At 51.3% G+C, this 27,901-nt stretch overlaps 2 protein-coding genes and 1 long non-coding RNA gene across 4 annotated transcripts; 2 read left to right on the forward strand and 1 right to left on the reverse strand.

The window, feature by feature from the left end:
• The first annotated feature begins 136 nt into the window (after positions 1-136).
• Positions 137-9,373, forward strand: Serpine1 (serpin family E member 1). 2 transcript variants are annotated; one of them, XM_048368559.1, is made up of 9 exons: positions 137-1,177; positions 2,110-2,378; positions 2,964-3,197; positions 3,998-4,192; positions 5,316-5,514; positions 7,145-7,245; positions 7,375-7,461; positions 8,116-8,199; positions 8,644-9,373. In XM_048368559.1, the coding sequence occupies exons 2-9, from the start codon at positions 2,111-2,113 to the stop codon at positions 8,679-8,681; spliced, it is 1,206 nt and encodes a 401-aa protein (XP_048224516.1). In that variant the 5' UTR covers positions 137-1,177; position 2,110; the 3' UTR covers positions 8,682-9,373. The 2 variants fall into 2 exon arrangements, with proteins under 2 accessions (XP_048224516.1, XP_048224509.1); XM_048368552.1 differs by having other exon boundaries at positions 137-1,166.
• Positions 7,262-17,828, reverse strand: LOC125367849. Its single transcript, XR_007214169.1, has 3 exons — positions 17,758-17,828; positions 16,699-16,775; positions 7,262-7,403 (listed from the first exon to the last, which is right to left on the reverse strand). It is a non-coding gene; the product is annotated as an uncharacterized LOC125367849 (long non-coding RNA).
• On the forward strand, positions 17,789-27,901 carry Ap1s1 (adaptor related protein complex 1 subunit sigma 1). The gene is made up of 5 exons (XM_048368571.1): positions 17,789-18,043; positions 19,920-20,098; positions 21,315-21,423; positions 25,265-25,402; positions 27,238-27,901. Exons 1-5 carry the CDS (start codon positions 17,804-17,806, stop codon positions 27,283-27,285), a joined length of 714 nt encoding a protein of 237 aa, XP_048224528.1. The 5' UTR covers positions 17,789-17,803; the 3' UTR covers positions 27,286-27,901.

Raw genomic sequence — 27,901 nt, forward strand, 5'->3', positions numbered from 1 at the left:
GCAAAAGGCCAGAAGAGGAGCTGTGGCCCCGACTGGTAGAGTGCCAGCCTTGAGCAAAAAAGCGAAGGGTCAGCACCCAGGCCCTGAGTTCAAGCCCTAGGACTGGTGCATACACGCGGGCATGTGTGCGCACATGCACACACACACCACACTCATTGTCACTCTTCCTTTTCTAATCTCTAAAAACACCCCACAAACCTCTACTTCCTTCTTTGCCTAGTCCTGTGGCCTCTGCGTGCCAGTTTCAGTGCCCTGGAGGAAGAGGATAAGGGTTAAGCCCTCTGGGTCACCTTGCCACAGACAGTGAGGAGAAATGAGACCCGCATGCCACACTGTTCCTGTGGTAACCTCAGGTCCCTTTCCACAACCATCACCCCACCCAGCACACAGCAAACCCCAATGTGGACAGGGCTACTGGCACAAGGAGAGCCCTTGGGGGCAGCGAGGAAAGAGAGCAAGAAAGATGGAGACAGAGACAGGCAGTCCGCTCCCCTAGGTCGGCGGGTGTGACAGATAGAGCCCAGCCAGCTGCCAGCACACTGTGCAGCGGTGGGCAGGAGGGAGGGCCAGACTTCCCTAGAGGGGGGCAGACAGACCTGACAGGAAACATCTCCAGGGTCATTAGCATCCTTGGTAATTTGGGGTGGGGGTGGGGGGTAGAGGGAGACAAGGAACATTTGCTTTTCACGTTGAACACTAGGAAAGCAAGTTTTGAAGGGCGAGCCAGAGAGCCACAAATCATGGCCAGGACAGGGCTGGCAACACAGCCAAAGGGACAGGGACATGGTGGGTGGGGGAAGGGCAGGCAGAGCAAGAGGCCCTGGGGATGAGCGGATCACACAGGGACACACAGGACAGCACGCACACACATGCCCCAGCAAATTCTAGAAGCCGGAGGTGCCAAGGGGGCTGGATGGCGGCCGGCCCAGACGTCCAGCCTTCGAGGGGGTGGGGCGGGGCCATGAGTTCATCTGTTTCCTGCCCATTCTGGTATAAAGGGAGGTGGCCGCCCAGAGGCAGCACAGCTGTGGCTGCCGCAGCACCTAGAACAGGAGCCGCGCACACACCCCTTCTGGCAGCTCAAACCCACGGCTGCCTCCCTGCCTTCCGACACCACCACTGCCACGGAGCAGGAGAAACCGCCAATTACAAGGCGCCTCTGTCAGGTAGGAGAAAGGTAAATTCCTTCTGGCTTTTCCCTGGGGGTAAGGAAACATCTCTGGAAGTTTTCTGAATCCTCCACTCACCCCATCCTAAAGTTTCCGCTGCATTTTTCTCCTGGAACCCTACCCTGTCCTCCAAGGCAGGCAAGGCAGGGGGTGGGGGGACCCCACCATCAAAACCATTATCAACGGGGCTGGAACAGGGCTTAGTGGTAGAGTGCTTGCCTAGCATGCATGAGGCCCTGGGTTCGATTCCTCAGCACCACATAAGCAGAAAAGGCCAGAAGTGGTGCTGTGGCTCAAGTGGTAGAGTGCTAACCTTGAGCAAAAGAAGCCAGGAACAGTGCCCAAGACCTGAGTTCAAGCCCCAGGACTGACAAAAAACATTATCGAGACAGGACCTCAGCCCTATCTCTCTCTAGCAAGACACTCTCTCCTCTCCTACCTCAAAGTTTTTTGTCAAATTTTCATATAACAGTAATTGGAGAAAGCAAAAAAAGGCATGCAAATCAAAGATGTCATTAGGGGCAGGCTCTGGTGGCTGTCACTCAAACCGCTCAGAAGATTGAGATCTGAGGATCATGGTTCAAAGCCAGCCAAGGAAGGAAAGTCCATGAGACTCTTAACTCCAATTAGCCACCAAAATGCTGCAAGTGGAGCTGTGGCTAAAGTGATAAAGTGCTAGCCTTAAGCAAACAAAGCTCAGGACAGTGTCCAGACCCTGAGTTCAAACCCCAGGAGTGGCACACACATACAAAAAAAAAAAACCAACATGGAATTAGTTGAAGCCAGGCAGAGCAGGATCTGTGATAATGATGAACTTATCCTCTTCACTTCTCATTTGCAAACATGAAAAGCCTGGTACGTAGTTGGTCACTATGTTTTCCCCCTTCCATCCCTGGGCAGCCTACTGGAACTTTCCTCTTACCATCTCTGTTGCTTTTAGGATGCGGATGTCTCCAGCCCTTGCCTGCCTGGCCCTGGCCCTGGCCCTGGCCTTTGGTGAAGGGTATGCACTGCACACTAAGCCCCAGCTGGCCCAGCTGGCCACAGACTTTGGCGTGAAGGTGTTCCAGCAAGTGGCTCAGGAAGCCAAGGACCGCAACGTGGTTTTCTCGCCCTATGGGGTGGCCTCGGTGCTGGCCATGCTGCAGCTGACCACAGGAGGGGAGACCCAACAGCAGATCCAAACCGCCATGGGGTTCAGAATCGATGGTGAGAGGCAGAGATGGGGCAGAATAGGAGGCAGGTGGGGAGGGAAGGGGGTCCTCACAGACTAATCTGGGGCCAAGCCGGCAGGAGCTGGGGGAAGGCTGGCTCTAGCTCAGCCAAGTCCAGTCATGTATGATTGCCCATCATCTTCCTCCTACCATCTGTGACCTCAACTCTCCTGAGTCTGTTTCACCTTCCATCAAATGGGGTTAACAACACTGCCTACTGCTCAGAACTGTGCAAATGCTAAACAGAATCACGAATGTGAAGCTGTCATCATAGCCATCATTCCAAGAAGATATTCACTACAGCTCACCGCTTCTCAGACTTTCAGTAAGGTCAGGTCTACTAAAGTAGTTCACACCTGTAATCCCAGCTATTTAGGAGGTAGAGATAAGAAGACAATGGTTCCAGGGAGCATGGGCAACGAGTTAGCAAAAACAAACCAAGTGGCATGGTGCAAACTTGTAATCCCAGCTACACAGGAGGCAGAGGTAGGATGATTGAGGTCTGAAGCCAGCCAGCCAGAAGCCAGGAGCCCTGGGGTCCAGGTGAACCTAATGTGCCCTGTCTTTCCCCAACACACAGAGAGGGGCGTGGCCTCTGCCCTCCGGCAGCTGCACCAGGAGCTCATGGGGCCGTGGAACAAAGATGAGATCAGCACCACAGACGCCATCTTTGTCCAGCGTGATATGAAGCTGGTTAAGGGCTTCATGCCCCACTTCTTCAAGCTGTTCCGGACCACAGTCAAGCAAGTGGACTTCTTAGAGGAGGAGAGAGCCAGATACATCATCAACGACTGGGTGAAGACACACACAAAAGGTGAGCTGGGAAGGGGAACTCGGGGTCAAGCTCTTGCTCCCAGCATTACCTTCTCAGAAAGACCAAGCACTTTTCAAACCAAAGCATGACTATGCTTTCTAATTCACAAAGCAATGCAGAGTGAGTACGGTGGCACATGCCTGTAATCCAAGCCCTTGGGAAAGCTGAGGCAGAACAATGAGGAGTGTGAGGCCAAATTGGTCTACCAAGAGGGAGCTTGTTTGAAAACAAAACAAAAACAAAAAAGGCTAGGGAAGTGGCTTCAAATGTAGGTTAGGTGTGGTAGTATGTTCCTGTAGTCCCAGATACTCAGGAGACTAAAGCAGGAGGATCGTTTAAGACCAGCCTGGGCAACATAGACCCTGGCTAAAAAAAAAAAAAAAAAAATCAAGCTGGGCATAGTGGCTTACATCTATAATCCTAGCTCCTTAGGAAGCTGAGATCTAAGAACAGTAGTTCAAAGCCAGCCTAAACAGGAAAATCTGTAAGACTCTTACCTCCAATTAATCAGGAAAAAACAAAACCAACCACAACTTACAGAGCAAAAGAAAGCAGAAAGTAAGGAAAGGTTTCCAACTCTGATTATGGGCAGAGTCTCAGAGAACATGTAAATAAATATACATGAAAGACGTTCCCAGGCTCACAGAAAGACCAGACAAATCAAAAGCAGCTAGATGGATTCATTCATCTGTCCTTTGCCTCATCCCAATGCACCTCCATTTCAGCACTGAGAGCTGAAGGGAACCATCTACCAGACTTAAAGGTAGACACAACATCCTGATCATCTGACTTTCTTATAGGTATGATCAGTGACTTGCTGGGCAGAGGGGCTGTGGACCAGCTGACACGTCTGGTGCTGGTGAACGCCCTTTACTTCAATGGCCGGTGGAAAACGCCCTTCCCTGAGTCCAACACCCACCATCGCCTCTTCCACAAGTCTGACGGCAGCACCATTTCTGTACCCATGATGGCTCAGACCAACAAGTTCAACTACAGTAAGTCTGAGATCCTCCTTTTCCCATATCCCCCAACTGTAGTCCTCATCCAAGGGGTCTTCTGGATATCAAAATGTACCCCCTGAGGAAAGATGAGAACAGGCAATGACCCCCTGAAATCCTGGACAACACCTCAGTGTAGACTAGACACTAATGCTGTCTCTCAGCATCATGAAGCCAGCAGACCCTGCTGGGGGAAGGGCTGGGTGGAAGAAAGAGCAGGGATAGGAAGGAATTGGTGGGTGGGGGTGATGGGAAAGGGAGCAAAGGTGAAAAAGGTCTAAAAGAAGCCAGGCACCAGTGGATCAGGCCTCTGACCCTAACTGTTGAAGAGGCTGAGATCTGAAGATCACATTCAAAGCCAGCCCAGGCCAGAAAGTCTGTGACACTTTTTTTTTTTTTTTTTTGCCAGTCCTGGGGCTTGGACTCGGCCTGAGCACTGTCCCTGGCTTCTTTTTGCTCAAGGTTAGCACTCTGCCACTTGAGCCATAGCGCCACTTCTGGCCATTTTCTGTATATGTGGTGCTGGGGAACTGAACCCAGGGCTTCATGTGTACAGCAAGCACTCTTGCCACTAGGCCATTAAAAAAAAAAAAAGCTGGAAGTAGAGGTGTGGCTCAAGCGGTATAGTGCTAGCCTTGAGCTAAAAAGCTCAGGGACAGCACCCAGACCCTGAGTTCAAGCCCTAGTACTAGCATTTTTTTAAAAAGTTTAAAAAAATAGACTAAGAAATCAGAATATATTGAACTGGTAACAGAACTAGGAATAAAAATATAGACTGGGAAACAGGTACCAGGGGCTCATACCTGTAATCTAAACTACTTGGGAGGCTAAGATCTGAGGGCAGGAAAGCCGCATGAGTCTTTTATCTCCAGTTGATCACACACACACAAATTAGATATATTTATACAGATATGTCTGTATATCACTATAGATATATCCCTGTATCTCTACATCTAGCTATCTAGATGGGGGTGGTAGGGGAGAGTACTCAAAAGCCCACATGGAGCATTTAGCATCCAGAAAGGATTAGGAAGACAAGAATCAGCTGAACACCTAGCTGTGCATTAGAATGACCCACAGTCAAAGACACTTCCAAGGAGCCATTTTGGTATCTCCCCAGCTGAGTTCACCACCCCAGACGGCCACCTCTATGACATCCTGGAATTGCCCTACCACGGGGAAACCCTCAGCATGCTCATCGCAGCTCCCTTCAGAAAAGAAGTGCCTCTCTCCGCACTCACCAGCATCCTGGACGCCCAGCTCATCAGCCAATGGAAAGCCAAGATGCTCAGACTGCCCCGCCTCCTGGTCCTGCCCAAGTAAGTCATCAACAACCCCATTCCACTACCCACCCTCCTCTGTCCCCTGACTTCTGGAAACCACTGTCCCCAGGTTGAATTTCCCAGATGCCCCCAGGACAGGAACATGTGGGGAGGCTGATGGGAAGTTGTCCTGTCTGGGTTTGATTAGAATCCCTTATATCATCTCTGTCTGCTTCTGCTAGTCGAGTCTGTAGACCATATCCACCCACCTCACTGGCCACCTCTACAGCCCCCAGGAAAAGCCTGCCAGAAGGGAAGCCAGAGAAATGATGGGAGCTGGGAGGTGGGAGTAGGGGGCTGAGTCATTCTACATCCATTCATTCCTGGACTCCACCCCCATCTCCACAAGTCACCACCCAAATGGCACAGTGAAAAGAATCACTAACAGGCACTGACGGCTCATGCCTGTAATCCCAGCTACTCAGGAGGCTGAGATCTGAGAATCGAGGTTCAAAGCCAGCCCGGGCAGGAAAGTCCATGAGACTTTTCTCCACTCAACCACCAAAAAGCCAGAAATGGAGCTGTGGCTCAAGTAGTAGAGTGTCAGCCTTGAGCCTTGAGTGAAAAAGCTCAGAAACAATCTCAGGCCCTGAGTTCAAGCCACAGGACCAACACAAACACACACACATCACTTGGGAGATGAGACAGCCCAAACTAGAGCTTCTGGCTAGGGTTCCAACAGAACAGATTTGTTATTTCAGTCCTGCTGCAGAAACAAAGGGGGTGCAGAAGGCTGCGGCTGGGTAATTTCAGAATTACAGGGAGTTCCCAGTGGGCTTACCCTAAAGTTCCAGATGCTTTAGTGCTAAGTTAGCAGGAAGAGAAGACACAACTTGGCTAGCTGGTGTGCTCACATTCTTCCCTTCTTCCTCTGCTCTGTCTCTCCCTCTCTTCTCCATCTCCTTCTCCTTCTTCCTCCCCTTCCTCCATCTGCCCAGGAAGCAGGATACCCCAAACCCTCTCTCTGCCCGAGTCCTCTTCAGTCTTAGATCTCAAAAATACAATCTAGTTTAGGAGGCTGGGATCTGAGGATCACGGGCCAAAACTAGCCCGGGCCCGGAAAATCTGTGAGACTCTAATCTCCAATTAACCCCCAAAAGGCTGGAAGTAGAGCTGTGGCTCAAGTGCTAGAGTGCTAGCCTTGAGCATAAAAGCTCAGCAACAGCACTCAGCGCCTGAGTTCAAGCCCCAAGATTGGCACAAAGAAAAAAGAAAGAAAAGAAGGAAGGGAGGGAGGGAAGGAGAAAAAAATCCACAACCTATAGACCAGATTTTTATTTAGACATCTTTATGGGAGAATTTGCCTTTCTCTTCCCTCCCCCTCCCCAACTCCATTGTGCTAAATAAGATTATGCTAAAATACTTGTCTTATCTGAGGAAAGTAATTAGTCATAGCTTTGAGGGGGCGGAGAGATGGAAGAATATTCATTAATATTAGAAACCTCTGACAAAGACAGAGACTTTGCAAATAGATTTAGGAGAGGGGGAAAAATGACCTTCATCTTCCAGGGTTAAATTAGATCCCACTTTGTCTTTATCTGAGGGCGTCCTGTGGGGGGACTGGAGACAGGGGCTGCGGTCAAAAAAGGAGCCCCTGAGCTCAGGGCCCCCCACTCCTGCTTTACAGGTTCTCCCTGGAGACTGAAATCAACCTGCAGACACCCCTGGAGAACCTGGGGATGACGGACATGTTTAATCCAGTCCAGGCCGACTTCAGCAGCCTCTCAGGTGGGAAGCTGGCCCACATGCTGCTTCGCTCTGCTCCACGCTTTCTCCTGCATGGAAGAGCAAGGCGGAGGAGGGTCCCAGAGATCCACAGTTGACACCCCCCCCCCGCCACTTGTGTCCTTTTCTTAGACCAAGAACCACTGCACGTGTCCCAGGCCCTGCAGAAAGTGAAAATGGAGGTGGATGAGAGTGGCACAGTGGCCTCCTCCTCCACAGGTAAGGCTCCCACTGGGCAGCCAGTCCCCACACCCAGCATGGGTCCCGCCCTGCTCCACATGGCCCAGCTGACTGTCCCTGTCCCCTTCCATTAGCTCCTGAGACCCTCCACTTGTGACACCAGAAGCAAACTAAAGGAATTTGCTTAGTAACAAGTCCTAAGTATCCTAGCTATTCTGGAGGCTGAGATCTGAGGGTCATAGTTCAAAGCCAGCTCCAAGAGGAAAGTTCCTGAGACTCTTGACCTCCTTCCAAGTTACCAGCAAGAAGCCAGAAGTGGAGGTGTGGCTCAAATGGGAGAGAGCTTAGCCTTGAGCAAAAAAAAAAAAAAAAAAAGAAAGAAAGAAAAGAAAAGAAAACCGCCAAGCAAGAGTGTGAGGCCCTGAGTTCAAGCCCTAGTGCGGACACTAGTGATAATGATGACACGCCCTAAGCAGATTTGTGAGAACGACTAATAGACGGCCACTAAACACTTAGAGAAAACTGGGTCTCAGAGGATGTCCCTAAGCTTCCATGGCCAACATTTAGAATAAAGAAGATTCCTGAAAATTGTTGTCCTCACATAGAAGGCTGAGGTTGCTGGAGCCCTTGGGGTTCATGGAGACACCAGCGCTGATGTCCCTGTCTGTCCTGACTCTGTCCCTTCTTTTTCAGCCGTGGTGGTGTCGGCCCGCATGGCCCCTGAGGAGGTGATAATGGATCGACCATTCCTAACCGTGGTCCGGCATAACCCCACTGGTGAGTGCCCCCCACTTTCCCAGGTGTGTGTGTGTGTGTGTGTGTTGCCAGAAATCGAACCCAGGGCCTTCCACAGGCTGAACAACATATGTTCTACCATGGAGCTACATCCTCAGCCCTTGGTGTTGTTGAGGCAGGATCTCATTATATAGCCCAGGCTGTTCTTGAACTCAAAATCCTTCTTCCTGCTTTCATCTGTGCTGTCCCAGTTTGTACTGCCATAGTCACCTACCATCTGTCCAGACAGATACATACAGCTGCTCTCCAAGCCCCAAGGATGGGAGGTGTAGGTGATTCTGGAAGTTGATTCCATTCCCCCTCCTAAGAAGAGAGAGAACTGTCAGTGCTGAGCAGTGCCAGAACTTAGTTACTGTAGCAGCGGTGACTCAAAGAGCTCCCCATCCCACAGCCCTCACTGAGCCTGCGACTCTCTCCCATCCACAGGGACAATCCTTTTCATGGGCCAGGTGATGGAGCCTTAGCGTGGGAGAAGGCGGCCCTGCCCAAGGACACAACTGGACCCATGTCATGTGCCAAGAAACTCTGAAGAGACGGATTTCCCCTTGCACAGTTCTTTCCAGAGAAAGAGAAGATACCTGCCAACAGTAACTTCCCCCCACCAGTCACCTGGGCCTCGGCCTCTCTCAAGAATGGGGGGATTGGCTCCCTAGGCAGGGACTCAAGAAAGACCCAGGCCTGAGGGGCCAGATGGAACCTATCTCTCCTCACATCCTGGCCCCCAGCCCCAGGCAGAACGAACGGAACCCCAAGACTTACAGCCTTTGCATGAGTGGCCAAACTGTTTACATTCTAATCACGCTCTGTCACTGCTCTGTCAACTGGTGACAAGGCCATCATCATGAGACTCATCTCAAGGGACACCCCAGTCCTGACTGCTCTCCCCTGCTCGGAGGGGCTGAAGACCACCCAAGCAAAGCCCCCCCAATGCAGACCCTCCCCTCCCCCAGCCTCCCACAAGTACAGGGGCATATATATATATCACTTTGGAGTGTAGGTAACTTGTTTACACATAGAAGCAGGTTTTGCTTCCTAAAAACTTTTCTTTTTAGTCAGAAGCCAGTAGCTCATGCCTGTAATCCTAGCTACTCAGGAGGCTGAGATCCAAAGATTGTGGTTTGAAGCCAAGAAAGTCCCCGAGACACATATGTCCAATTAACCATCAAAAGGCCCAAAGTGGGGCTGTGGCTCAAGTTGTAAAGTGCTAGCCTTGAGCAAAGAAGCTCAATGCCTAGGCCCTGAGTTCAACCCCAGGACCGGCACAAAAACACTTATTTTTGCAGAAATAAAGAAAGGTAGGGCTCTTTACTCCCATCTCCTGATGGAGGGAGATGGGGTGCCAGAGGTGTACTTGGCTATTGATCACAGACCCTACTCTTGTGTGCTTGTTAGAAAGACATTAGTAATTATTTAAGCACTGGTGTCCTGTGCCTTCCGCTCTGTGTCATGGAATCTCAGGAATGTGGCCGGTCACCGCAGTGCCTCCCCAGGTAGCAGGAGTGATGGGACCCACACCGCCACCTTGTGGCAGCCTGAGCCCATGGCTCCCGTCCTCCCCCTCCCCTGGCCCTCTTTCCAGAAAGTCCCAGGTAAAAGTGCTCTAGTAGCAGTCCAAGACAGAGACCGAAAGGACAAAGTAGAAGACAGAGATGAGTAAGGAGCGAGCCAGTCCCATTTTCCCAGTCTATTTAGGAGCAGAATGTAAGGAACTCCATGACCTACCAGGACAGAACTTTTCCCAATTACAGGGTGAGTCACAGCCCCACTGGTGACTCATTCCAGTGTGTCATTTCCGGCTGCTGTGGGGTGATGCGTGGACACGTGAAGTGAGAGGGAAGGAAACAGAGCCAGCTCCAACTCAGTCATCAGAGTTCCATTAGTATTTCTTTTCTTTTTTGCAAACCTCCTAGCTCAGGGTATGTGGCTTGCAGACCAATTGCTGAGTGATCAATATGGATGTGACAATGGATCAGTATGTATGCCTGTCACCATCTCTGCCTCCTGGCTCTTCACTGAAAAACAGCCATTCTGTAGTGTTTGATTGTTTTTCCTCGTTATGCACTGAATTGTGACAAGACTACCCCTGTACTCCCCAGTGGGGGGATAGGAGGGGTCCCCAAATATGGGATCACTTGTTGTTGAAACTATGTTGATTATATATGCTTTTTCACTTTTGATATCTAAGTAAAATGATTATTTATAAAAAAAATAAAATAACTATAAAGATTATGGCAAAGCAACCCCTACCTCCATCTTCTGTTTCATAGGTACAAGCAATGAAGACCCTGTTGGCCTGTAGAACTGTTGGGGCGGGGGGGTCGCATTGAAACAGGGGTGTTGGCCTGCTGTGGGTCATCCACAAAATAGGACAGTGTTGCTGTGCAAGGACATGCCAAGGACGGGGAAGGGACAAGGGAGGTGACTCTCCCCTGGGAATTCATCTTGGGACAGAAAGACAAGCTAGCTCAGGGGGAGGACACAGGCCAAAACTGAAGGAGTCCTTGGGCTTCAGCAGAAAGAAGACAAGGAAAGGTATGGGGAGAGGGAAGATAAAGAGCAGTGTGCCAGTGGCTCACGCCTGTAATCCTAGCCACTCAGGAGGCTGAGATCTAAGGATCATGGTTCAAATCCAGTCTGGAGATAAAAGTCTATGTTTTATCTTCAGTGAACCAACAAAAATCCAGAAGTGGAGTTGGAGCTGAAGTGACAGAGTGCCAGCCTTGAGCACAAAAGCTCACAGACAGTGTCCAGGCCCTGAGTTCAAACCCCAGTGCTAGCACAAATCACACACACACCACACTTGTCAGGTGCTGGTGGCTCACATCTGTAATCCAACTACTTAGGAGGCTGAGATTTAGAGGATCGATGTTCAAAGTTAGCCAGATTGGAAAATTCTCCAAGATTCTTATCTCCTAATTAACCACCCAAAAGCCAGAAGTGGAGGTCTGGTCCAAGTGGTAGAGCCCCAGCCTTGAAGCACAAATGCCAAGTGAAACATGAGGCCCTGAGTTCAAGCCCAGAACCAGCACACACAATTGCATACACCATGAAAGCTAGAATGGGTAACTGACTAAATGCTACTCCTGCTTTGGGGAAAGGCTGTCCTGGCAGCTCATGATTGCCATCTCTGTTGCCCTGACTACACAACCAAGCTGGGGGAGAGGGGCAATCAGGATATGGTTACACAAACACAGATTCCAAGACCCTAAACACTGCCAGACTTGCTCATTAACCTGGCTGAGCCCAGAGATGCAAACATACGATGAGGCCCAATCAGATTGGCAAACTAGGTCTGCGCTAAAATTTGTGACTAAAACTTCAGTGTGTACTAAAGTGTTCCCCTTCCTGCCTTACCCACTCATAGTGGGGTCACGAAGCCAACAGTCCAAGAATTCAGGACCCGAGTCTATCTTTGGACCGCCTTGTACCCTAAAAATATGACCCGATTCTAGGCCTGGAGCTGGTTGGAGGCTGAAGGGCTGACCCATTTCTAGAGATTTTCTTAGAGAATCCGCACAAAAACGTTTCCAAAAACGGGGCAAGGGAGGTCTAATTTTGCAATACACAGTTCAAAAATGGTTTATCCCTGCAGAGAAGGCTCAGGAGGAGATGCTTCTTCAAAGACCCCCTCTGCACAAAGCTGCCCCAGTGCCCGCTCCTGCCTCTTCTCAGCTGCGCTGAGGACAAAGGTGCCAGAGGCAGCCTCGCCGCATGGGGCCTCCCTGCCCCGTTTAACTTTCTTGGCCTCCTTCCTTGACAGCTCAAAGTTCTTCCTCCTGTCTTGTCTCTTTAGAGATGAAAAGCAAACACGGTCTGCGTTCCTGCGGACTCCTTGAAGGCCTTGCACAAAAGAATCATTGATCTGCTCCAGGGCAGGCTGGGAGTATAAAATGTTGTAGCCCTTGGTGGTAAAAATACTCTATTGAGACAAAATTTCCCAAGGAGATCTATTTTCCACCACCACTACACTTTTTGGGAGAGAGGGTCCCCACTCTGTAAACTTGCACCTGCTTTGCCCTCCTATATGCTGGAATTACAGGTGTGTGCCAGCAGACCCAGTTAAACCATGTGTGTACGTGTACATGCACATGCATATGCATGTACATGCAAATGAACATGCGTGCACAACCGGTCCTGGGGCCTGAACTCAGGGCCTGGGCACTGTCCCTGGGTTTTTTTTATGCTGTTGTTTGTTTTTTGCTTTTTTTTTCCCCTCAAGCCTGACACTCTACCACTTGAGCCATTGCTCCACTTTGTTTTTTGTTGGTTAATTGGAGATAGCCTTTCCTGCTTGGGCCAGCTTTGAACTATGATCCTCAGATCTCAGCCTCCTGAGTAGCTGGGGTTACAGGTGTGAGCCACCAGTGCCTAGTTGTGGAGTATTATTTTTGAGACAAGGACTCTGTATGTTGTCCAGTCAGGTCTCCAACTTCTGGGCTAAAGTGCACACCACCATGCCAAAGCTCCTCTTGCTATTCTTATTGCTTCTAAGTGCCCCCAGGCTGTAGGGCAGCTTCGTGACACTTCAATCTGTGGCCTCTCTCTATGACATTTGTGCATAGGAACAAGACTCCCTGGACAGCAAGAAGTGCTCAGACACAGCCAGGCTTAAAGGTACAGCCCTCTGCAGCCTCAACCTGAGTACCCGCTTCCTAGTCATTGGTCTTTTATCCCCCAGACACCAGGTGGCGCGCTAGCTCTCATGCAAGGCTCTTCTCTGGAGCAAACCTGACACTTGCCAAGTTTGAAGCCAGGTGCCTATGCCTCATGCCTGTCATCCTAGCTGCTCAGGAGGCTGAGATCTGAGGAACCCAGTTCGAAGTCAGCCCAGGAAGAGATCCAGTTAATCACCAAAAAGCCAGAAGTAGAGCTGTGGCCCATGTGGCAGAGCTCCAGTTTTGAGCAAAGAAGTTCAGGGACAACTGGCTACTGTAAAGCATTGTAAACATGAAAAGTATGGCCAGGCCACCAGTGCTGCACACTCTGTAATCCGAACTACTTAGGAGGCTGTGAGTGGGAGGACTGTGCTTCGAGGTTAGCCTGTCAGAAGAGTTCACGAGGTCCTTTCTCAACTCATAGCTGGGCACAATGGTGTGGTCTCGTCATCCCAAGCTACATGAGAGGCTGAGATCAGGACGCTGACAGTTCCAGGCCAGTCAGGGTAGAAACATCTTCAAGACCCCATCTCAATGGAGAGAAGTTAAACATGCTCTCACATCCCTCTCATCCCAGTGGCAAAAGGAAGCCTAAAATAAGAGGACTGAAGTCCAGGAGTATGTCCAGACAGGAAGCAAGACCCAATCCCCAAAACAATCAATGCCAAAGAGGCTGGACACATGGCTCAAGTGGTAAAGCAAAGCTCCTGCCTAGCAAGCATGGGAGGCCCTGAATTCGAACCTCAGTACTGCCAGGAAAGAGCAAAAGATTCCAACCCAGGAAGTTCTGGGGGACAAAGGCAAATCGTAATAATAACCATACAAACAATAGCTTGAAGGGTGGAAGGAGCGCCACCCATCGGAACAGACATACATGGCTGAGTCACCAGCGGCTGGTGTGCTGAGCGGGGTTTCCTGGTTACACAGAGCAGAAGCAGCTCTGCTAACTGAAGCCCAGATGGCCACAGAGAAGCTCCCAGGGAGAAGAAGACAGCCAGAAGACTGGGCCTCCTGCAAGGAACAATGGCCCAAATCATAACTCCATCACTGGGCACAGGGCACAGGACACTGCCATCTGGGCCACTGCCTCTGTGCATGCTGACCCTCTTCCAGAGTCTTACCCACTCCCCAGCCCCTCCCAAGATCCTGAGTGCCTGGCTGGGCAGGGCCCAGCAGACCATACTAATGACACATTAATCAAGAACACTGCAAAGGCAAAACCTAGACATTTCAAATGCTGCGCTGGTGGAAGAGGTGGTCCACAGCCACCACACTCAAGAACTGCAGTTCCAAACCTTAAGAAGGTGACGGTGGCTCACAGCTGTCATCCCAGCTACTCAGGAGGCTGAGATCTGAGGATCATAGTTCAAAGCCAACCTTGGCAGGAAATTTCATGAAACTCCTATTTCCAATGAACCACCAAAAAGCTAGAAGTGGCGCTGTGGCTCAAATGGTAGAGTGCCAGCCTTGGATGAAAAGGCTAAGGGACAGCGCCCCAGGCCCTGAGTTCAAGCCCCAAGACACACACACACACAGCACCCAGACATTGCTGTTGCCTTCAGCCTTACATACTCCCTCAATCATAAAAAGAAGAAAATGCATGGGGGAGAGGGAGGAGAGGGGAGGGCAGGGGAGGGTGGGGGAGGGAGCACAGCCTCTCTCTCTCTGACCTCACCTGTTGGCCCAGTAATTAGTGCACCCTGGGAACTAAGCAAGAATATCTTAAAGAAAGACATTTACCCTGGAGGGGAAAAAAATCTCTAGGGGAAATGTCTCCTCTGGGCACAAAACATGTTTGCAAAGAAAAATATTTATCTCAAGGATGGACATCTGAACTGAGCTCCCAGGGGCTCACGCCAGTCATCATAACTGCTCAGGAGGCTGAGATCTGAGGATTGTGTATTGAAGCCAACCCAAGTAGGAAAGTCCATGAGACTCTCTATCTCCAATAAACTACTCAGGAAAATCTGGAAGTGCCGCTGTGGCTCAAGTGGTTAGTGCTAGCCTTGAGCACAAAGAGGCTCAGGGACAATGCCAAGCCCAGACAGAGTTCAAGCCCTAGGACAGGCAAAAAAGAAAAAGAAATAAATTGTTTCTTTTTTTGCCAGTCCTGGGCCTTGAACTCTGGCCTGAGCACTTGAACTGGGCCTGAGCACTGTCCCTGGCTTCATTTTGCTCAAGGCTAGCACTCTGCCACTTGAGCTACAGCACCATTTCTGACCGTTTTCTGTATATTTGGTACTGGGGAATCGAACCCAGGGCTTCATGTATAAGAGGCAAGCACTCTTGCCACTAGGCCATATTCCCAGCCCATAAATTGTAAATATGTACTGAAATGCCACAATAAAATACCCCCCTTATTGATAATGTATGCTAGTAAAATAAACTAAAAAAAAAAAAAAAAAAGGAGAAGCTCGAGCATCTATGCCACAATGACCCAAAGTTAAGGGTGGACTAACTCTGGAATCTCTGAGCCCAGAAGAGGAAATGGAGATCAACCCCCAAGAACCTTCCTGCCATGAGACCCACGAGGACGGAGCACTCCCACTGCCCTGTGCCTGCACCCAAGCCTGCACCCAAGTCTGATTTGTGTAACTATTCTTCAATCTTTCTTTCACCTTGCCTTGCTATACGCTTCTTCTTCTCTCTCTCAATGTGTCCTCAAACTCTGGTACCTAAGACCAGGCAGAGGCCTTCTCTCTTTTGGAGATCACCTCCCTGGACCATCACCAGTTCCAAGTCAAATAGTATTCCCAACATAGATAAATGATCAACCTCAGTCCATTGGTCCCTCTCCATTCCATCCTGGTACCTGGATTCTCACATTTCTCCTTTCAAGTTATTCTACATATTACTAAATGATGTGTGTGTGTGTGTGTGTGTGCGCGCGCGCGCCCGCTGGGGCTTGAATTCAGGGCCTGCACGCTGTCCCTTAGCTTTTTCGTCCAAGGCTGGCACTCTATCACTTGAGCCACAGCGCCACTTCTGGTTTTTTGGTGGTTCAGTGGAAATAGAGTTTCAGTGGGCTTTGCTGCCCTGGTTGGCTTTGAACTATGATCTTCAGATCTCAGTCCCCTGAGTAGCCAGGATGCCAAGTGTGAGCCAGTGGCATCCAGCTAAACACAAGTAACCCGTATGTGACAATTGCCACAAGAGCTTCTCAAAATTAACAACATGGGTTGTCAACCATTGTGTGAAAATAGACTCCATGGGGGCTAGGAATGTGGCTTAGTGGTAGACTGCTTGCCTAGCATGCGTGAAGCCCTGGGTTCAATTCCATATAAACAGAAAAGGCCAGAAGTGGCTCTGTGACTCAAGTGGTAGAGTGCCAGGCTTGAGCAAAAGAAGCTCAGGGACAGTGCTCAGGCCCTGAGTTCAAGCCCCAGGACTGGCAAACAAAAAGAAAAAGAAATAGATGCCATGTTTGTCTGCTGTAACAGTGTTTGCTTTCTATAGTTTCAGTTACCTACAGCCAACTGCAATCCGGAATCATTCAACAAAACCCCCCAGAAGTAAACTAATTCACAAGTTTCCTGTGGTACACCATTCGAGTGTAATCTAGCTCCCTCCCAAATCCAGCCTCTGCCCAGCATACCCACAAGGAAGCCCATGCCCACCCTCAGTCATGTGGTACATATCCAAGTGGTTAGGCCAATCAGACCCCTACCTCTCAGGGGCTGTGGTCAAGTACTCTAAAGCATGAGAGTAGTAGAGCTGACAATTTTGTTCAAACATGGTGTTTTCATTGTTTCGTTTGATTAACAGTTACTATTGTTAGATGCCATCTATGCTCATAATTAGGTTAAATACGTGGCTGTGTACTTACAGGGTAAAAACAGTGTGTACAGGTTTAGTAAAATATGAGGTTTCAGGAATCTGCTGGGGTTCTTAGAATGTAATCTCCTAGGGAAAAGGGAGGTAGAACTATAGAATTTTTTTTCAGCCAAAGCATTTTTCTTTTAAAGCCATACACTCTGCGCACATGTGCACACACACACACACGCACACATACAAACATACTCACAGAGCTAAAAGCTCATATTACAACTTACAACCTCCTCATTTTTACTCTTTTTTTTTTTGGCCAGTCCTGGGCCTTGGACTCTGGGCCTGAGCACTGTCCCTGGCTTCTTCCCGCTCAAGGCTAGCACTCTGCCACTTGAGCCACAGCGCCACTTCTGGCCGTTTTCTGTATATGTGGTGCTGGGGAATCGAACCTAGGGCCTCGTGTATCCGAGGCAGGCACTCTTGCCACTAGGCTATATCCCCAGCCCCTCATTTTTACTCTTGACCTGGCCTTTTTGAGTCTTGAACCCTGCTAGCGTTAAGATTCTCTGTATTCCCTCCCACATAGCTTTTCTTGTGCGAGTACAAGCGCTTGAACTCAGGGCCTGGATCTGTCCCAGAGCTTTTGTACTCAAGGCTAGTGCTCTATAGGCTCTACATCGGGCCATGGCTACAATTTCAGTTTTTTGGAGGCTAGGATATAAGAGTCTCATGGTCTTTCCGGCCCAGGCCCAGGCTGGTTTAGAACCATGATCCTCAGATCTCAGCCTCCTGAGTACCTGGGATTACTGGCGTGAGTCACGAAGCCCGTCTGTGTCTGGCCTATTGGCAGTAATATCTTGGACTCCATATTTTCTCCTCATCTCTAGAACCTTCCCCACAGAATCCTCACCCTGCTCTCCCGCGACGGCCCTTTTATCAGTCCCCACAAGTTTCTCAACAACCCCCATGACCCTCCCACCCGTCGCTCACCCTTTTTCTCGCCTTCCCCCCCCCGCCCCACCCCCCCCCCGCTCGCTAAGGGCTCCCAGGCGCGGGGACCGCGTTCTCATCCCCCCTTCACCCCATCCTCCCACCGACCCCACGACAGCACCGTTACCATGACGACGGGGCCTCTCCACTCTGAAGTCCAGGACCTGGTTGCTATGGCTTCCGCTTCTCCGCCTCCGGCCCCGCCCGCGCGCCGCGCAGCGTCCGCGTCTGCGCAGTTCTCAGTCTCGCGAGGGGCCCTGGAGCCCGGGGGCGGGGCCAGATGGGCGGGGCCCTGCGTGACGGGGCGTGTCTCAGGCCCGGGGACGGGCAAAGAGAGAAAGGATCGGAGGGGGAGCGGCGCGGGCGCCTACGGAGGCCGCAGAGGGACACGCCGAGCCGGAGGCTGCAGGATGGTAGGCTGTGCGGGGGGAGGGGAGGGGGGCCGAGGGGCGTGGGCTGCACCCGCGGGGGGCCTTGAGGGCCGTCCTCGGGGGGTGGGGGGGGTCACCCAGTCTTCCCTCTGGTCCTCCGAGTCCCCTACTTCCCTGAGCAGGTGGGCGAGCCGGCCTTTGGAGGAAAAGCTGGAAATCGCCCTCCGGAGCGGGGCGGAAAGGGGCGGGGAGGGGACGCGTTTTGGGGACGCGGGGGGCCCGGTGGCGGGGCGGTGGGGCCGTCCTGCGCTCGGAGGAGCGTTCTGGGGCGCGGGACTCGGACCCGGGTCCCAGGGACCCCGGCCACTGGAGACGACGCCCGAAGGAGAGGGGCGCAGGGGTCCTCTTGGAGAAGCGGGGTGAGGGGGTTCCGGGAGTCCTCCTCCGTGCGGACCCACGGGGCGCGGCCCGGCGGGGAGCCGCGAGTTTCCGGGTCGGGCTCCACTTCTGACCATGCACGCCCCAAGGCCCCGCTGAGCTCGCGGGCTTGCTGTTGGGGACCCAGGCTTTGGGGTCCCCCTTTCCGGTGTTGTGAGCCTCCCCGCGGCCCCTCAACACCCACCCTGTCCTCTTTCCGGACCCCAGGCCTTCCGCCTTCCTGCTGACTCCCCACCCCTGACCTCCTTGAGGGAGGGGTTGCCCAGTTCTGAACCCCGACTCAAGTCTGCGAACTAGCCCAGCGCCCCCTCCCCCCCGCGCCGCGTCCCAGCCCTGTGCCCCGCGGCTGGGCTTTGGGCCCGCGTCCTGGAACGGGGAGGCCGAGGTGTGCGGGGTACCGAGCACTCCGCACCCCATCGCATTCCAAGTTCGTTCCTTGTTCCACTGCCTTTCCCAGGGAGCCACCCCGAGTGACCTCTCCCTGGGAGAGGCCGAAAGGGGGCCTGGACATGGGGAGGGAGGGGGTCTGGGGTCCTGGTCACGGGGGTGGGGGTGGGGACCGGGGTCAGGGGGCCTGGTCACCAGGGAGGGGGGGTGGGGACCGGGGTCACGGGGTCTGGTTGGGAGGGGTGTTCCCGGGTCTGGGGGCCTTGTCACAGGGAGGGGAATTAAGACAGAAAAGTGACAGGTCCTTATAGGGATGGAATGTGAAGATGGCTGAGGAGGTGAGGGTGGAGTTGAGCTCCCATTAACCAGGTGTGGCCATGGCTGGATTGCATCTCCAGAGAAAGATCCAGGAGTTTATGGCCAGGACAGGGTGCAAAACAGGGGGCAGAGACAGAAAACCCCTGTTGCCTTGGGGTATAGTACAAAGTGCCTACCATGTGTCAGACACTGTTGTGTGTATCAACTCATTTAACCCCTGTAACAGGTTTTAAGGAGAGTGTGTGTGTGTGCGCCGGTCCTGGGGCTTGAACTCAGAGCCTGGGTGCTAGCCCTGATTTTTTTTTTTTGCTCAGGGCTAGCAGTATACCACTTTGACCACTTCTAACTCTTTGCTGGTAGAGTTCCACCCAACTTTCCTGCCTGGGCTGGCTTTGAACCACAATTCTCAGATCTCAGCCTCCTGAGAAGCTAGGATTACAGGTGGGAACCACCAGTACCCAGCTAAAGAAATGGTTTTTATAATTTTTTTTAATATAATAAACTGAGGCCAACTACTTAAAGTAACTTGCTTAAAGCCAAACCCAACTTAGGAGAGTCAGGATTTGAACCTGAATGATAGACCTGAAAACACCAAAGACAAGAAAGACACCTCCTGGTGGGACCCAGGGAAGGGCTGGGTTTCTGGAGGTTTGGTTTTGGTTTTGTGCCAGTCCTGGGGCTAGAACTCTGGGCCTGGTGGCTGTCCTTTAGCTAGAAGAAAAAGGCTCTGAAGCAAATGTCTACCTCTTAGCTCTGGTCCTCCTCCTTCCTCCAGATGCGATTCATGCTGCTGTTTAGCCGGCAGGGAAAACTTCGGCTACAAAAATGGTACCTGGCCACATCAGACAAGGAACGGAAGAAAATGGTGCGGGAACTCATGCAGGTTGTCCTGGCTCGAAAACCCAAGATGTGCAGCTTCCTGGAGTGGAGGGATCTCAAAGTTGTCTATAAGAGGTGACTCTCCACCTGGCTCAGACCCCCTTGAGTTGATCTGGCTGGATTGGAGTTTGGCAGAGGGTTGGGAGGCTGAGAAATAAGCATGTTAGGTCAGACAGAGCTAGGAGCTAAGGACACAAGACACACCACTGGTAAACACCAGCATCTCTTGCTTTCCAAATTTCCCTTGAGCAGTGTCTTTCTTTTTTGACCTTACTAGGATTTGAACTCAGGGCATTGCCCTTGGCAATTTCTGTTTCTGTTTTTGCCTCATGCTTGGTTGGTTTGCTTGCTCATAGCTAGTGCTCTACCACTTGAGCCACTCCTCCAGCCCTTCTTTTTGCTGTGGATATTTTTTTTTGGTTGGTCATAGGGCTTGAACTCAGGGCCTAGGTGCTGTCCCTGATCTCTTTTGCTCAAGGCTAGCACTCTTCCATTTGAGCTACCGCATCACTTCCAGTTTTCTAGTGGTGAATTGGAAATAAGAGTCTCACAGACTTTCCTGTCTGGGCTGGCTTCAAACTGTGATCCTCAGTCAGATCTCAGCCTCCTGAGTAGCTAGGATTGCAGGCGTTGAGCCACCAGTGCCCAGCTTGCTGTGGTTTTTTTGTTTTGTTTTGTTTTTTGTTTTTGTTTTAATGCCAGTGCTGGGGGCTTGAACTCAGGGCCTCGGTCCCTGAGCTTCTTTTGCTCAAGGCGAGTGCTTTACCACTTGAGCCACAGCTCCACTTACTGGTGTGTTTCTTTTATTTTTTGGTAGATAAGAGTCTCACAGATTTCCCTGCTGGGGCTGGCTTCAAACTGCAGTCCTCAGATCTCAGCCTCCTGAGCAGCTGGGATTACAGGCTTAAGCCACCAGCGCCTCACTCAAGCCTGATTCTTGCCTCCTACATATAACCTCTGTCCTTCTAGCCTTTATCTAGTCCCTGTCTTGCATTGTCATTCACTACTCAGAGGCCCTGCCCCTCTCACAACACCCACACATGCCCCCCCCACCACCACCCCCACACACAGAGTGGCTGTTTTTGTGAACTGGTGAATTAGTTGGCTCAAGGTTTTGCTGAGTCAAATGGAGACGGTCAGAGGGCAAGAAAAAGAGAGAACACACTTGGACTCTGGACCGCCCTACCTGTGTCCATTCAGGGCTCAGACTTCAGGCTGGGCGGGAGGGGTGTGTGCACAATGTCGGGGTCTGGAAGCTGGCTCCCAGCTGTCCTCTGTGTCCCCTCCTCAGATATGCAAGCCTCTACTTCTGCTGTGCCATCGAGGGCCAAGACAATGAGCTCATCACGCTGGAGCTCATCCATCGATATGTGGAGCTCCTGGACAAGTACTTTGGCAGCGTGAGTCCTTCCCTCCTGCCCTCACTTGCCTACCCAGCAGGCCTCTCATTCTGCTAAACTGTTTTTCTTCCTGGGGCTTCAACTGAGATTGGGCACTGTCCTTTAGCTTTTTGGCTCAAGGCTATTACTCCCATCATTTGAGCCACAGCTCCACTTTCAGCTTTTTGGTGATTTACTGGAGGTAGTCTCACAGATTTGCCTGCCCAGGCTAGCTCTAAACTGAGATCCTCAAATCTCAGCCTCCTAAGTAGCTGATGTGAGCCATCTGTACTGGCTTCTTTTCTGCTGAACTGTAAGGAAAGCCCATTCAGCTTTTCTCTGCACTGGAAAACTCAAGGGAAAGGGAAAGTTGGAGCAGCAAGAACCCCAATTAATCTCCCCTGCTAAGCTCTAAGCCTATTAGCCAAGTCCCTTAATTGGTCCTAGGGCTTGGGATCAGGGAGAGGGAAGAGTCCAGTATGAGTCCAGCACTTAATTAATCTACTTAGAGCTTGGCTTACACTTTATTTTTTTATTTTTTATTTTTTTGGCCAGTCCTAGGGCTTGAACTCAGGGCCTGGGTGCTGTCCCTGAGCTGCTTTTTGCTCAAGGCTAGCACTCTGCCACTTGAATCACAGTGCCACTTCCAGCTTTTTTGAGTAGTTTATTGGCGGTAAGAGTCTTATGGTGACTTTTCTGCCTGGGCTGACTTGGAATCTGAATCCTCAGATCTCAGCCTCCTGAGTAGCTAGGATACTGGTGTGAACCATTGGCGCCCCACTTGGCTCTCATTTCTGTGTATAAAGACAGAGACCCAGTTCTGATTTTTATAGTGGCTCCTGATTTTGGCTTGGTGGTAGGATCTTTTTTTTTTCCTTTATTGTCAAAATGAAGTACAGAGGGGTTACAGTTTCATATGTAAGGCAGTGAGTATATTTCTTGTTCAACTTGTTACCTCCTCCCTCATTTTCCCCCGCCTCCCCCTCCCCCTTTTCCTCTGCCCCACCATGAGTTGTATAGTTGGTTTACACCAAATAGTTTTGGTGCTAGAATCTTCTGGAGGGTTTTGTTTTTGTTATTGTTTGCTAGTTTTCACTTATTTTTATGCTTGTATTGGGATTTGATCTTCAGGGCCTGGATGCTGCACCTATTTTTTTTTTTTTTTTGCTCAAGGCTGGTACTCTACCACCTGAGCCACAGCTCCACTTCTGGCTTTTTGCTGGTTAATTGGAGATAAGAGTCTCTTGGACTTTCCTGTGCAGGCTGCCTTCAAACTACAATCCTCAGATCTTAGCCTCCTGAGTGGCTAGGAGACAGGCATAAGCCACCAGCATCTGGTGTTAAGAGTTTTTGGTTATTTTTTATAGGTTTCTGTTTGTTTTCCTTTTTTTTTTTTCCCAGAGCTGAGGACCAAACTCAGGGCCTTGTGCTCACCAGGCAGGCGCTCTTCCACTGAGCTAAATCCCCAGCCCCTTTGGTTAATGTTTTGTTTTGTTTTGTGCCAGTTCTGGGGCTTGAACTCCAAGTCTGGGCACTGCTCCTGAGCTTCTATTGGCTTAACATTAGAATTTAACCACTTGAGCCACAGCTCCATGTCCAGCTTTTTTTTCTTTTTCTTTTTCTTTTTCTTTTTCTTTTTCTTTTTCTTTTTCTTTTTCTTTTTTTTGGTGGTTAATTGGAAATAAGAGTCTCATGAAGCCAGGCACCAGTGGCTCACACCTGTAACCCTAGCTACTCAGGAGGCTGAGATCTGAGGGTTGCAGTTCAAAGTCAACTGAGAAGGAATGTTCATGAGACTCTTATCTTCAATTAATCACAGAAGAAGCCAGAAGTAGCACTGTGGCTCAAATGGTAGAGTACTAGCCATGAACAAAATAGTGCAGGGATAGTGCCCAGGGCCAGAGTTCAGGGTAACTGTGTTCAAAAACAAATATACTCAGAATATGGCCTAGTGGCAAGAGTGCTTGCCTTGTATACATGAAGCCCTGAGTTCGATTCCCCAGCACCACATTTATAGAAAATGGCCAGAAGTGGCACTGTGGCTCAAGTGGCAGAGTGCTAGCCTTGAGCAAAAAGAAGCCAGGGACAGTGCTCAGGCCCTGAGTCCAAGGCCCAGGATTGGCAAAAAAAAAAAAATGTACTCATTACCTTATTTATGTAACTGTAAACACCACCAACCCACCCCCGCTCATCACCTTTTCAGTAAGATTTTTTTTTTTTTGGCCAGTCCTGGGCCTTGAACTCAGGGCCTGAGCACTGTCCCTGGCTTCCTTTTGCTCAAGGCTAGCACTCTGCCACTTGAGCCACAGCGCCACTTCTGGCCGTTTTCCATATATGTGGTGCTGGGGAATCGAACCCAGGGCCTCATGTATACGAGGCAAGCTCTCTTGCCACTAGGCCATATCCCCAGCCCCTCGGTAAGATTTTTTTTAAAAAGGAAGAGTCTCACAGACTTTCCTGCCTGGGCTGGCTTTGAACCTCAGTCCTCAGATCTCAGCTTCCTGAGCAGCTAGGATTAGAGGCATGAGCCGTTGGTGCCCAGCCTTGAAGAGTTTTTTTAAAATATGGGTGTGCAGAAATTCAACATTAAGTCATGTGGGAATAGCCCGGGGTTTAATAGTCAGGTCTGATCCTAGACATGGATTAGCAGGGTGACTTCACTGCTAGTCTCCTACTTGGCAGTCAGAGCTCTTTGGAGCTCTCCAGTTGGTCTGCATCTGCCTTGTAAGTTGATGCTGATATCCTCATCTTCAGGTGGGGAAACTGAGTCTCAGAGACATTCTGTGGTGTGTACAGCTAGCTGGTTATATAGGTAAAGCTCAGCTTGGACTCAGGTCTCCCCCACAGTGCCTGTTTATGGAGGGGAGGGCACCAAAGCCTCTGATGGGGGTGATGGTATAGAATTTAGGGGAAAAGCAGAAGGAACTATTTCGTGTTCAGGGAGAAAGGCAGGAGGAAGAAAAGAAGGCCTGGCATGGTTGGGCTTGCCTGTAATCCAGCACTAAGGGCTGAAGCATGATGACTTGGAGTTCCAGGCCAGACTGGGCTACTTGGCCAGACCCTGTTTTTGTTTGTTTATGTGTGTGTTTTTAAAGAAGAAGCAGCTGAGCCTTGGTGACTCAGGCCTGTAGTCCCAGCTACTCAAGAGGCTGAGATCTGAGGATCGTGGTTCAGAGTCAACCCTAGCGAGGAAGTCTGTGAGGCTCTTATCTCCAGTTAACCACCAGAATACCAGAAGTGGAGTTGTAGCTCAAAGTGGTAGAGCACTAGTCTTGAGCACAACAGCTCAGGGATGTGGCTCAAGCCCTAAGTTCAAGCCCCACATCCAACCAAAACATAAAAGCAGGAGTGGAAGGAGACCAAAATAAGTATTAAGGCCTGGGAATTAGGAGCATCTGAGACCAGCATTAAAACGCAAAGTGGAGCTGGTCAACTTGGCTCACACCTGTAATCCCAGCTACTCAAGAGGCTCAGATCTGAGAATTGCATTTCAAAGCCAGACCAAGCAGGAAAGCTCATAATACTCCAAAAATCCAGAAGTGGAGCTGGAGCTGTGGCCTAAGTGGTAAGAATGTCATGAGAAAAGCAAAGGACAGGGCTGGGGATATGGCGTAGTGGCAAGAGTGCTTGCTTCGTATACATGAAGCCCTGGGTTCAATTCCTCAGCACCACATATACTGAAAACAGCCAGAAGTGGCACTGTGGCTCAAGTGGCAAAGTGCTAGCCTTGAGAAAGAAAAAGGGGGGGGGGGGGGGGGGGGAACAGTGCTCAGGCCCTGAGTCCAAGCTCCAGGACTGGCAAAAAAAAAAAAGGGAAGGACAGGGGGTACACCTCAGCACTCTGTTCCTCTCCTCCTCCCAGGTGTGCGAGCTGGACATCATCTTCAACTTTGAGAAAGCCTACTTTATCCTGGACGAGTTCCTGATGGGCGGGGACGTGCAGGACACCTCCAAGAAAAGCGTGTTGAAAGCCATTGAGCAGGCTGACCTTCTGCAGGAGGTACGGGCCCGGCACAGTGAGGAGGAGGAGGAGGAGGAAGAAAGCCGTGGCAGGGGGTACCCTGCCTCCCCCGGACACCCTGCTCATCGCCGGGGGGGCCCCCTTCCCTGCGGCGTGTACCCCCCTGCACTGGCGGCTGCACAACTGGCCTCCAGTCTCTGACACCTCCCCCTCCAGGATGGACATGGGTGAAAGGCCATCAGGTGCCACGTTAACTGTCCTGTTAGTCCTCTCCCTGCACTCCCTGTCCTCCAGGACTCAAGGTGTCAGGGCCTAGCTAAATTCCCTTTTTTTGACTGCTTTGATGCTTCTCTTGGCCTGCAGGCTTACTCAGAACTCGGCAAGGGGTGCCTGGTAGATCAGTCTCAGTGTTTGTGTTTCTGGTAGATCAGTCTTTGTTTTTCCCCTCCTATGGTACTAAGGACTGACTTTGGTCATGGGCTTGCTAGCACTTAACCATCCCCAATCCAGATCCGTCTCTTCAGGCTGGACACCAGTGGTCACGCCTGTAATCCTAGCTACTCAGGAGGCTGAGAGATCTGAGGGTTGCAGTTCAGAGCCAGCCCAAGCCCAGGCAGTGAAGTTTGTGAGACGTTTAACCACCAAAAGGCTGGAAGGAGAGCTGTAACTCAAGGGGCAGTTTCAGCCTTGACCAAAAATGCCAGATGAGAGTACCAGGCCGCCCTGAGTCTAAGCCTTAGTACTGGCAACCAAAAAGAAAAACTCAGTCTTTTCTTCCCTCTGATTTACTTACTTTTAAAGAAAAATTATTTGTGGTGAGGCTGGAAATCAGACCTAGGGCCTTGCACAGGGTCAGCAAACAGTCCACCACCACTGAGCTACCTGCAACTCTCATAACTCACACTCACACACACTCAAAGGATGGGAGAGGGGCTGGGAATGTGGCTTAGTGGTAGAGTGCTGTCCTAGCATGCATGAAACCCTGGGTTCAATTCCTCAGCACCACATATATAGGAAAATCCAGAAGTGGTGCTGTGGCTCAAGTGGTAGAGTGCTATGCTAGCCTTGAGCAAAAAGAAGCCAGGGACAGTGTTCAGGCCCTGAGTTCAAGGCCCAGGACTGGCAAAAAAAGACTGGAGATTGGGGCTGAGTTGAGGCGGGGTACGTGCCCCCCCCCGCACCCCCTTCCCACCCTCTGCCCCCTCTCTCTGCTTTGCCACCGCTGAGCCTTGGCGCAGGGCGATGAGTCACCAGAATCTGCAGTGCCTGAATGAGCTGGCCTGAGCTGGCTGTGAGGAGGGGGAGACCAGCGGAAGTGGGGGGTCATCACTGCAGGAGAGAGAGCTTGCCACTCCACTGGTCCAGCCACACACACATGCACACACACATACCTGGACACACACACACACACACACACACACACACACACACACACACACACATTTACTAGTAATCTGTTCAGCCCTAATGACTCATATCTGCAGTCTGGGGACCGGATGCCATCCTCTTACTGCCCTCTAACCCCCCCAGCACACCCCCAACAGACAGGGCCCTGCTTTCGCCGCCCCCCCCCAGCAGCCTCCCCCATCCCAGCTTAGCCCCTGAGGCTGGGCCCCTGCACCTCCCCCCAGCTCGGCTTTGGGCTCTCGGTCCCTTAGACTGCTTAGACTGCTTCTGCCTCTTTGGGTGCTAGGGGTGGTGCTGGGGGGCAGGTGAGCCCCCCACAGGGCTCCCACTGCTCCAGCCTTGGCCTCACATTGGCTTCTCTTCCCCCCCTCACCCTGTGTCTCTCTGCCTTCCCCCATCCCACTTCTCTCCTCCTCCCCCCTCCTGTCTGCCATTGTCTTGCCCACCCTGCTGTCTGTGTGTCTCAGGAGGACGAATCGCCGCGCAGTGTGCTGGAGGAAATGGGCCTGGCATAGCCCCTGCTGGCCTGGCCCTGTGAGATGGGGGAGCCCAGGAAAGAGGCTTCACCCACCTCCCACCCAACCCCAGCCTTCCTCTTGGTGGGACCCGCCTGTGGCTCCTCGGCCACCTTACCTCTGGAAGGGGCTGTGGGCCCAGGCCCTTGAAGCATTTCCTCCTTCTACCACCCGCCATTCCCACCCACCGAAGAAATGTGACCCAGACAGGGGGTGCTATTTGGCTTCCATTCCCTGCCTTTGAAGAACCAATGTTACTCCCCCCAAAAAAAATTTTTTTTCCTCCCATAACAATCACTGTAAATATATAAATATTATCAGGTTAAAGGGAAAAGGTTTTCAGGGCGCTTCTGCCCCCTCTGCCCCAAAACCTACCTCCACCCCTCCCCCTAGCCAGCCAGGGCAGCTTCTTTGCCTCGGAGGGGGGGAGCCTTTTTCCCTCCCCACCCCACTTCCTCCTCAGCTGCAGTGGGGCCTCTGCCTGGTGCCAGGAGGAACAGCATAGTTAATTTTTTTCTAACATTGCCCCTCTGAAGGAAGGGACCAAGGAAGGGCGGCCTTGTGGGACACAGGCCTGGGCTCTCTCCTCCACTCCACATTCTGGGTGTGGCTGGAG

Source organism: Perognathus longimembris, chromosome 1 (genome assembly GCF_023159225.1).
Source record: "Perognathus longimembris pacificus isolate PPM17 chromosome 1, ASM2315922v1, whole genome shotgun sequence".
Classification (NCBI taxonomy): domain Eukaryota; kingdom Metazoa; phylum Chordata; class Mammalia; order Rodentia; family Heteromyidae; genus Perognathus; species Perognathus longimembris.

Bases quoted from the DNA above. Each gene is read 5' to 3' on its own strand.
- Serpine1 (XM_048368559.1), top strand. From the start codon at position 2,111: ATGCGGATGTCTCCAGCCCTTGCCTGCCTGGCCCTGGCCCTGGCCCTG. The intron at 3,198-3,997 runs GTGAGCTGGGAA...ACTTTCTTATAG, and splicing joins GGTGAAGACACACACAAAAG to GTATGATCAGTGACTTGCTG. The intron at 5,515-7,144 runs GTAAGTCATCAA...CCTGCTTTACAG, and splicing joins CGCCTCCTGGTCCTGCCCAA to GTTCTCCCTGGAGACTGAAA.
- Ap1s1 (XM_048368571.1), top strand. From the start codon at position 17,804: ATGGCTTCCGCTTCTCCGCCTCCGGCCCCGCCCGCGCGCCGCGCAGCG. The intron at 18,044-19,919 runs GTAGGCTGTGCG...TCCTTCCTCCAG, and splicing joins GAGCCGGAGGCTGCAGGATG to ATGCGATTCATGCTGCTGTT. The intron at 21,424-25,264 runs GTGAGTCCTTCC...TCCTCCTCCCAG, and splicing joins TGGACAAGTACTTTGGCAGC to GTGTGCGAGCTGGACATCAT.